Below are 9,708 nucleotides of genomic sequence, written 5' to 3' on the forward strand. Positions count from 1 at the left end.
TGATGGGTTATTACAATTTCCAACACATTCCATGCTACCCAGCCTTACAAGAACAAAAGTAACAAGATATTCATTAAACGACAAACAACTAATAAATATGAAAATGCCACATACTTAGTACATCCTAGAAACTTTGATAGCAATTTCCTACACATTCCATGTTACCCAGCCTTAGAGAGACAAAAGTAACAAGATATTCATTAGACAACAAACTAATAAAATATTAAGATGCCATGTAATACCAATTACAAATCTTAGGATCCCGCACATAATAATAATACCGTTACTAGGTATATAAGACTGAGACGCGACCACCAAATCTGCATTTTATTCTCCCTAGCATATTATAGCATAATTAAACTGAATATAGTATTCTTATACTGTAATAGCAGACTGTAAATCAGACTGTAAATTACTGAAGTGGGTTACCACTTATGTGCGAAAACGCCATTCTTTCTGAGATCCTTGAGCAGATGCAGACAGCCAGCACCATCTTCACCATGATCATGGCCGCATACCACAAAAAGCTCGTCGACAAGGCAAATTGCTCCGCTCTCCATCAATTCCCTCGCATATGGAAAACCTATTCTCACAGCAACAAAATCCCTCTCGCTCAAATTCCCTTTCATCCATCCTCCAATTTTGCTCTGCTTCAGCCGCAACGATTCGACTCCCCTGAGATTGACAGCGGATGCAGGGGCTGCTTTATCCACGGCTATGGCATAGATTTCAAACGCCCTGTTTTGCTTCGGATAAGCCCTCACGAACCACTCGCTTATACTGCTTTCAGTGTCATTAAGCCCAATTTCAACATAAACATGGCGGTCCAGGGCGCCTAGGTTTATAACCCTAGGCATATAAATGGCATTATCTTGGTTCTCCATTAATGGCTCTGCGAGCTTGACTAAGTTCCTGTTGTGCTTCAGGGGAGAGCAGTGATGGACGGGATTGGATGGCAAAGCAATCTTGCGCAAAGCGATTACTGAAGAATTCCCCACCACGGTAACACGGACGACTTCGGAGTTCCTGAAAAGGGCAGCCGTAGGGTTCAGAGAATTTAGGAGTTTTGAACCCTTGAACGCCCGGCTGGGCGACAGGACTATAATTGCGATCCCGCTAGGTTTAAGGGTGCGTTCGATCTCCACGGCGAACAGAGCAGGAGCTCGGGCTCGAAGCACGGATCCTGATAATACAAAATCGAAGGAATTGTCTGCAAAAGGCAACCTTTTGAGCTTGCCTTTGCAGGATCCACGATCGATTCCCGTGGCGTCAGGGATTCCATTTTCCTTTAACGCCAATACAGCGTGAGCAGCGCCACAGCCGACACAGAGGCCTTTCAGACCAGGCCGCAGGAGACCTTGCTTAAACAGGTCTTTGTAAATGCCTGAGTAGAATTTCACAGTCGGCCTGAGAGTCCAGATATTCGTTGGGGTAGGGTATTCGATCCCTAGACCTCCTGGACCATAGAAGGGTTCGGATCCAGCCGAGAGGTCACATGGACCGGAGTCCTGGACGATGTAGAGAACTGGCATCAAGGCCAGGATCATTGAAAAGCAAATGCTGCGAAACATCAGCCGCTTGCCCACGGAACCGTACATGAGTCCCAGCTTCGTCCGTTTTAAAACCATAAAAGCTCAGATAAGCGCTAAAACGAAAATAAATTCGCCAAACCGAGTTTCAAAATAAAGGATTAGCCCTAGCGGCATAAAGCCCTTTGCAGCACTCGAGTACAGCAGGATTAGATCGAGCAAAAGAAAGAGATTTACCAGCAAGCAGGTTCGAACTTTAGATCTATCGTGTGCAAAATCTGGCAGCGGTATGGTTTCCACCCACCATGAGCCTAAATGACTTCTTCATTGCAAACAACAGCTTCACTACATGCTTGGGCAACATTTCTGGTTGATTTCCCACCATTTTGAATCCTGCAAATTCTGATCTTGGGAACTTCATGAACCTATTTCCATTCTAAAGCAGCCATTTTGGCCTGCAAACGTGCCCTTCCTTTGACTCGACTGGACGATAGATTTCACAGGCCAGGCATCACAAGCTTCTTGTGTAGCAGAAATCCAGCTTCCACCTCTGCATGGAACTGCATTTGCATCCCATCGATTAAAAGAGCATGATCAGTAAAGATAATTAAGGGTATCGGCACTGTAACACTTCAGTGCCACGTATTGCAAGTACTTGTATTATTATTTGTTTTCACATATCTAGATAGAATTTAGTGAACCGTAAAAACAAAAGAAATTAAGTTAAAAAAACAATTGTGTTTGTTTTGATAGCGTAGGAGATTTGGAGATTTTAAATTCACATTTTCATTTTTTTAAGGAATCATTGAAAATATAATTTATGTAGTCCAAGATAAAATATTTTTTAATTACTATCACATCAATTCGATTGATATATAGATTTTAAATTTTGGCCATTAAGAGGGAAGTTCTAGATATAAAGTAGTTGTACACATGACCTACATGATTAGCCCTTAAAAAGAGTTGGTGGATGCTCTACCAAATACCTAATTGTGATCCTTTTTTATCTCTTCTAATGGATAAACTGTTGTTTTCTATTATATTATTTATATTATATTTTTTAATCTTAAGGTCTTTTAATTTGATGGTATAGATGGATATGTAAAAAAAGATGACTAATTTTAAAAATGAGGTACATTGAAAGTATAAATGTTTATCTTTTGTAAGAAATTTTACAAAAACAAGTTTAAGGATGAAAAAATTATTGAATACTTTAAGGCCCACCATGCACTTAATGGGGTTTGAATGAAATCATTTTAGTAATTTTTTAATGTTTCAAGCTTTAAAAAACATATGAAAGAGTATCTTCAATTGTATGTCCTTCACTAGAATCCTTTTATGTGGCCCTTGCAGTTTCCAGTCACCATATTTTTAACAAAAAAATTGCCAATTCAAGACAAGTTAGTAAAAATTTGACCAAAATATTTATCCTTCTGATTTTTTTTGGATTCGATTGTGTGTGTATTTTTTATCATCAACTTTTTGAATCGCGAGGATCAAGAGAGAAAAATAATAGAAAAAGCCAACAAAGGAGAAAAATAACAACACAAATAAAGAAATAATAAAATTGAAAAAGGGCGATAAGAGGAGAACCCTCAAAATGAGAAGATAAATAAATTAATTAATTAAGCACAACACACCAACTAATATATATATATATATATATATATATATATATATATATATATATATATATATATATATATATATATATATATATATATATATATATATATATATATATATATATATATAAGAGTGTATGTGTATATATATGTACTTATATAAGTATAAATGATTGTTGGCAATTGACACCCATTGGATTCATTTTGTTGTCATTGATGGCAACAAGATATTATGGAAGTCATAAACCGACACTAGGAAGCATATACCAACAAATACCAGTTTTGGAGCATTCAGGGCTACGCTGACACCGACATCAATACTTCTTTGGAAGCCGACATCAAGGAGGATTTACTTAAATCATTTTGTAATTATTATTGTCAAGGCCGACACTTTTGTAAATGTATTGTAAGCCAACATAAGGCATATCATTTGTAATAGGTATATAGGTCAGTCTGCTAGGTTATTTTTGTGTGCGATGAAAAATATGAAATATGTGGATATAGGAGAATATAGCAAAACTGTATGATGCAAAATATGTGTATGAAGATCATTTTGTATGCGAATGCTGTATCATGCAATAATTTGTAGATAGCTTGGAAGGAAGAGAAGAGATACCGGTAGCAGTTCAGAGTTTATGAACTGGTACAAAGCAGAACCAGAATCGGAACTCTATTTGGCATAGCAGATGCATTCTTGAGTTCATTTTCAGTAATTTACTTTGGCAGAAAGCTTGTAGTCAATGAGGCTCTTTAGTGATGAGCAGTATGCTCTAGGCAGTGTGCCTTCCTGCAAGTGCAGACCCCTATTATATGTAATATCTTTTCATATGGCCAATGAACTGATATTGTGGGTCACAAATCCCACCGTGGTTTTTCCTCATTGAGGTTTTCCACGTATAAATTTTGTGTGTTATGGTGTTCATTTATGTGGATGATTTATTTGCTTCTTGTTATATGTTTATTTGTTTACCGGTATATATATGCATGGTCTAGAAAGTTAAAAACTGTTAATTCCAATAGAACACTGATTCACCCCCCCTCCCTCTCAGTGGTCTTGGATCCCAACAATTGGTATCAAAGATTGGTACCTTGGACGAAGTTTAATATCATGAGGAAGATCTTGAAACCAAAATCTTTGAACATGGCTATGGAGAAGCAACTCGAGATGGCTCTTGAGGATTAAGATGCTGAAAGAATGAAGAACTTGAAATTGCAAGAAGAATTGAATTCTGCAAATGAATTGATTCTTATCCTGCAAAAAAGGTTATCATCTGCTCAAGCCAAGAGAAAAGAACTTTTGCAGCAACCGGGTGATGAGGAGAAGAATGCTCTTAAGGAACAATGTCAGACACTAAGTCAAGTAAACATGCTCATGAAGAATGAAATGCAAGATCTGACTACGAGGTTATCAAAAGATATTGAGGATAGAAAGAAGAAGGAAGATAATCTTGTTATATCTATGAAGAAAAAAATTGATGAATGTGGTAGATTGACTCATGAGAATAATATGTTGAGAACTAATTTGGCACACTCCCAGAATAATGAACAAGAACTTGAAAGACAAGTAACCACTCTAAGAGATTATCTGACTACTGCAAGTGAGTATAAAGAAAAGTTTAGGATTAGTGTTGCACAGTTGGATGACTTATTGAAAAGACAAAGACAGATCGATGATTCTAGAGGACTTGGATTTGCACAAGGTGAATGGATCATGGTTTGGTATATGGAGTATTTCTAGTATCATTATATCTTTATGTATTGATTTCAGTGATCTAGAAGCTTAATTGATCATATCATATGATCTGGTTTACAATTTGGTTCTTTTGATTAGTGTTTTACAAAGTTCGGTATTTCCTCTGGTATATTTTGGTGTGATCAGATCTTGAGTTGAGATTTTGGGAGATTGTTTGGGATGTTCATATGTATCTTTATTTCAAATGGATTATGATTTGGTGCTCCACAATTTATCTTTCCTCATGGCAGTTGCTTCTATTTGAGTGTTCTTGAGTTTCAGATGTTGATAGATGAAGATTTCATAAGTGGTGTTGGTGCAGCTGTTAGAGATGACTCTAACGTGGTTGTTGGTGTTTCCTAATCATGTCCTATTTGTTTTGATGATCCACATCGATCGATGTGCGTGGTTTTGGTTTTTTTCTTATCGAGTGGTGCTCTTCATGATATGAGACCTATTTGGTGGTGTAGTGTTTTGCGATTGATCTTGGAGTTAATTCTGGTGGTGTTGCATGTTTGAGCATTTGATTTAGGTCCATGTTATTTCATATTTATCATTATATTGGTCTGGTGGTCAATCTTTGTATCGTGTGATGTAATTTTATAATTACGAATTAAGGGCTTGGACAACCTTGTTGTCAAGGTTGATGATCAATATATATAGATGGTATAGTCATGTAAATTAGGTATTAATGAAGTGTCTACATTATCAAAAAATGGTAAAGGTGTGAACAAGCGAATACATCCTTCAGCATTATGATTTAGCAAAGATTGAAGTGTTGTAGAGTAGACAAATGTGCTTAATCAAAACTGTCATTAAGCATTTGTAGATGCTATTCTTTCAATTCATTTGATTTCAGATTGTTGCACGAATATTTTATAAGTTAGTGAGACTTCCTTGTAAGGTAGTGAACCTTCCCTGAGGGTTGCAGCCTTCTGGGTTATTGTATTTTGAGCATTGAGCTCTAGGCAGTGAGCCTGAATGCATGTGCATTCCCCATTGTAATTTTTTTCACATACTACTACAGAGTATCGTCTTATTGTGGTTAGGTTCCCACCATGGTTTTTCCCTTAACCGGGTTTTCCACGTCAAGATCTTGGTGTTGTGTGTTGTGCTATCAATCTTCTTATCTTTGTTGTTGTTGCAGTAAATCAAATTTGCATTTGAGGTTAAGTTTGTTAATCTAGTAAAAATTGATTTACCCCCCCTCTTAGTTTTCCTTCATTGTTGTTGCCAACACTAGGTCCTTTCCTAACCACCATCCTATTAGCAATTGGGAGTCAAAAAAATTTGTCAACCTTTCTCATGCCTCCATTGATCCTCTCGCCTTTAACTTCCTCAAGCGAGGTCTCAACTTTGCCTTGACTCCCCGCACCATTTCGCATGTTGACTTCCTTATCAAGATCAAAAATGTGATGTGTTCCCTTCCCATCGATGTTGCTGAAGAGATAAGACAAGATTGTGTTGTGGCACTTTGTAATGCTAAACCTCCTAAATGCAACATTCCTAAAATCGAGATGCTGACCTTTAATAATATCATGCTTAATAATGACCTTATTATCTCAAGAGCAGACAAGGGTAATGCCATAGTCATTATGAGAAAACCTAATTACTTGGCTAAAATGGAGGACCTCCTCTCATAGACTAGTAGCTACAAAATTATTTCTTGTAACTCGTGCCCTAAGATTTTAAAGGCATTTAGATCTGTTATTTCCAACTCTTCCTTGGACAAGGCTACCAAACTACGTGTTCTTCCTTCCAAGGAAGTGACCCCACGTATATATGGGGTCCCAAAAAATCACAAAGCCAATATTCCTTTGAGACCCATTGTTGATACCATTGGATATCCTACTTACAAATTAGCCTCTTTTCTTTCCAAATTAATCTCTTCGCTTCTTGGTAACCCCAACTCTTTCATCAAAGATTCCAACCATTTTATCCAGTTTATCAAGGACACTAATTTGGACACTCATGACATCCTTGTGAGCTTCGATGTGGTCTCCCTCTTCACTAAAGTTGCCATTCCTGACTCCATCGATATTGTCAAGCATAAGGTCAATGAGGAGATAGCCTCTTTGGTGGAACTTTGCCTAAGGTCAACCTTCTTCTCTTTCCACAGTGTTATCTATGAGCAGGTTGATGGTGTAGCCATGGGCTCCCCTCTCTCGCTGGTTATAGTTAACTTATTTATGGAACATTTTGAGGAAGTGGCCTTACGTTCTTTTCCCCTCAAGCCAAAGTGGTGGAAACGATATATGGATGATACTAATATCTGTTGGTTGCATGGTTTGAACAATTTAGAGTATTTTTATGCTCACCTCAACAAACATTTCTCCTTCTATCGCCTCCACCAAAGAGCTTGAATACAACAACCAATTAGCTTTCCTCGATGTCTTGATCTATAAAAAACCCAACGGATCCCTTGGTCGTCGAGTGTTTCACAAAACTACCCACACCGACTTATGTCTTCATTCGTCTTCACATCACCATCATAACCAAAATATTGGGATCCTCAAAACCCTTGCTTTAAGAGCCCGTCACATTTGTGACAAGGATAACTTAAACCAAGAGCTCTCCCATATTTGTCAAGTCTTTAAGTGGAATGGCTACTCTAGCAAGCAAATTACTAGTACCTTCCACCAAGCCAAATTATATTTCCTCTCCATTTCCAACCCCATGCCCTCTCCTCCTTCTTTGGCTCCGTTCGTTTATCTCCCTTATGTTGAAGGCTTTTCCCGCAAGATATAAAAAATCCTTTTGAAAAAGGGTCTTCATTGTGCCTTTAAACATGTCTCTACCATAAAGAGGCATATTTCCCCGCTTAAGGACTCTAGGGATGTCTTTTTAGAGTCAGGTGTCTACAAGATCGTCTGCTCTTGTGGCACCCCATACATAGGAGAAATAGGTTGATAGTTTCATCACTATATTTAAAGAGAATGGCACCGATATAAAGCATGAATGTGCCCTCAAATCAGCCTTAGTTGAGCATTCATCAACCACCAAGCATCACATTTGTTTGGAGGACACTCAGATATTGTGTAGGGAGGATAATTTTTTTTAAAGGAAACCAAAAGAGGCTATTGAAATTATCAATCATCCTTCCAATCTTAATCGCAATGATGGGTTGAACCTTAGTATCTCTTGGTACCCGTTGCTTTCATTCCTCAAGTACCATCATCGTCCCCCTCCTTGATTTCTTCCCCCCTTTCTTTAGACTTTTTTCTCCACTCTTCTCCCTCTTTTATTTTCTCCCTCCCTTTGGTTGGGTTATGTCTCTTTCTCTCTTTGGTGGGGCTCTATTTTAGCTCGCCATTTTTATTTTTCTTTCTAGCAGTTTGTCACGTGTTGTTTATTCTCTTTTGCTCTTTTTGCTTTCCTATATATATATATATATATATATATTGTTGGCAAGAGACATTGTTTCGGTGAAGATTGATGCATGAGATATGTTTAGGAGTTGTCATTGATGGCAACTCAGTTCAGGAATCATATCTGGTATATACATAGATTTGATTTACCAGAAGTTGTATTATTCACTGGGCATAAGTCTAGAAGGTGGAATACAATATCCGATAAAGTATGAGTACATTGTGCAGATCTTGATTTTGGTTGCATAACTTTAGTTGTAGTAACAGAGACAAATGATTCAAGGTTCGAGGTAGCTTATTTTATAATTCTAATATCTGGTGTTGATTCATGAGCGATATTGAAGGTCCAACATTCGATAATTCAAGTAGAACATAGTCGTTTTGATGTTAATGATGTAACGTGTGATCTGGAATCTTTTGGATGATTTTTATGGTTGTTGTTGAGTTCGAGGTAATTGTGCTGACACATGAGAAGCCTATTATCATCTTGTTTAGGTCCGCATATGAATTTATGGACTAATTGAGATGACTTGTTGGTACATGTTTCATATTTTGCAATATTATGAAGCCGATATATTAGAGATCTATTTTGGCGGTGTGGATATATAATATCAACTTGCATGACCATTTTGGTATGATAGATGTGTGAATGTTGATGTGTGATGAGAGAATGAGCATCAGTAAGTAGATTTGGTGCTCTGGTATATGATTGTGCACTAGAAAAGAGCATATAAGTAGAACAAAGGAAGACAGTCAGATTGTGCTTAACCGGAACTGCTTTTTGGCATTTATAGATGTTATATGTCAGTTCAGTTAATGTTATTGCTTTTATAATTTATTTGTAGGAGAGTGGGTCCTCCGGGGTTGTAGCCCTCTTTTGTATTTGAGTAGTGAGATCTAGGCAGTGTGCCTAAATGCAAGTGCATTCCCCTTTTGTAATATTGCCATACTTGTGATCGAAGTATAATAATATTGTGGGTCTCAATCCCACCATGTTTTTTCCCTTTTAGGATTTCCACGTAAAAATTTAGGTGTTATGGTTTTGTGGTTGATTGGTTTATGTTTCTGCAATTTACTTTCATTCTTATGCATCTGGTGGTTTAAGAAGCAATTCAATACATTTGTGAATTGCAAAACATTGATTCAGCCCCCCCCTCAGTGTTCATTGATTCCAACAATTGGTGTCAAATCTTAGTTCCTCGGAAGAATCCTAACAACTTGAAGAAGATCCAGAAGATTGAATCAATGGACTCCAGTTTGTAGAAGCAGCTTACTATGGCACTTGAAGATCTTGATGTAGTGATGAAAGAAAAAATTATCCCGAGGAGAAATCTGGATGCTGGTGAAAATTTTATTGAATCTTTGAAAGAAAAAGTGAACACATCCAGAGAGAAGAGAAAGGAACCAATGGATAAAATTAAGGAGAAAGAAGAACAAAGCATTGACAATCAAGC

General features: G+C 37.4%; 1 protein-coding gene across 1 annotated transcript; it reads right to left on the reverse strand.

The window, feature by feature from the left end:
- Positions 1-200: 200 nt before the first annotated feature.
- Positions 201-2,156, reverse strand: LOC131079526 (uncharacterized). The gene has a single exon (XM_058017500.2). It carries the CDS (start codon positions 1,626-1,628, stop codon positions 426-428), a length of 1,203 nt encoding a protein of 400 aa, XP_057873483.1. The 5' UTR covers positions 1,629-2,156; the 3' UTR covers positions 201-425.
- Between the last annotated feature and the right edge of the window lie 7,552 nt (positions 2,157-9,708).

The sequence above is a fragment of the Cryptomeria japonica genome, chromosome 8 (genome assembly GCF_030272615.1).
Source record: "Cryptomeria japonica chromosome 8, Sugi_1.0, whole genome shotgun sequence".
Lineage (NCBI taxonomy): Eukaryota > Viridiplantae > Streptophyta > Pinopsida > Cupressales > Cupressaceae > Cryptomeria > Cryptomeria japonica.

Coding starts and splice junctions, on each gene's coding strand:
- LOC131079526 (XM_058017500.2), bottom strand. CDS start 1,628: ATGGTTTTAAAACGGACGAAGCTGGGACTCATGTACGGTTCCGTGGGC.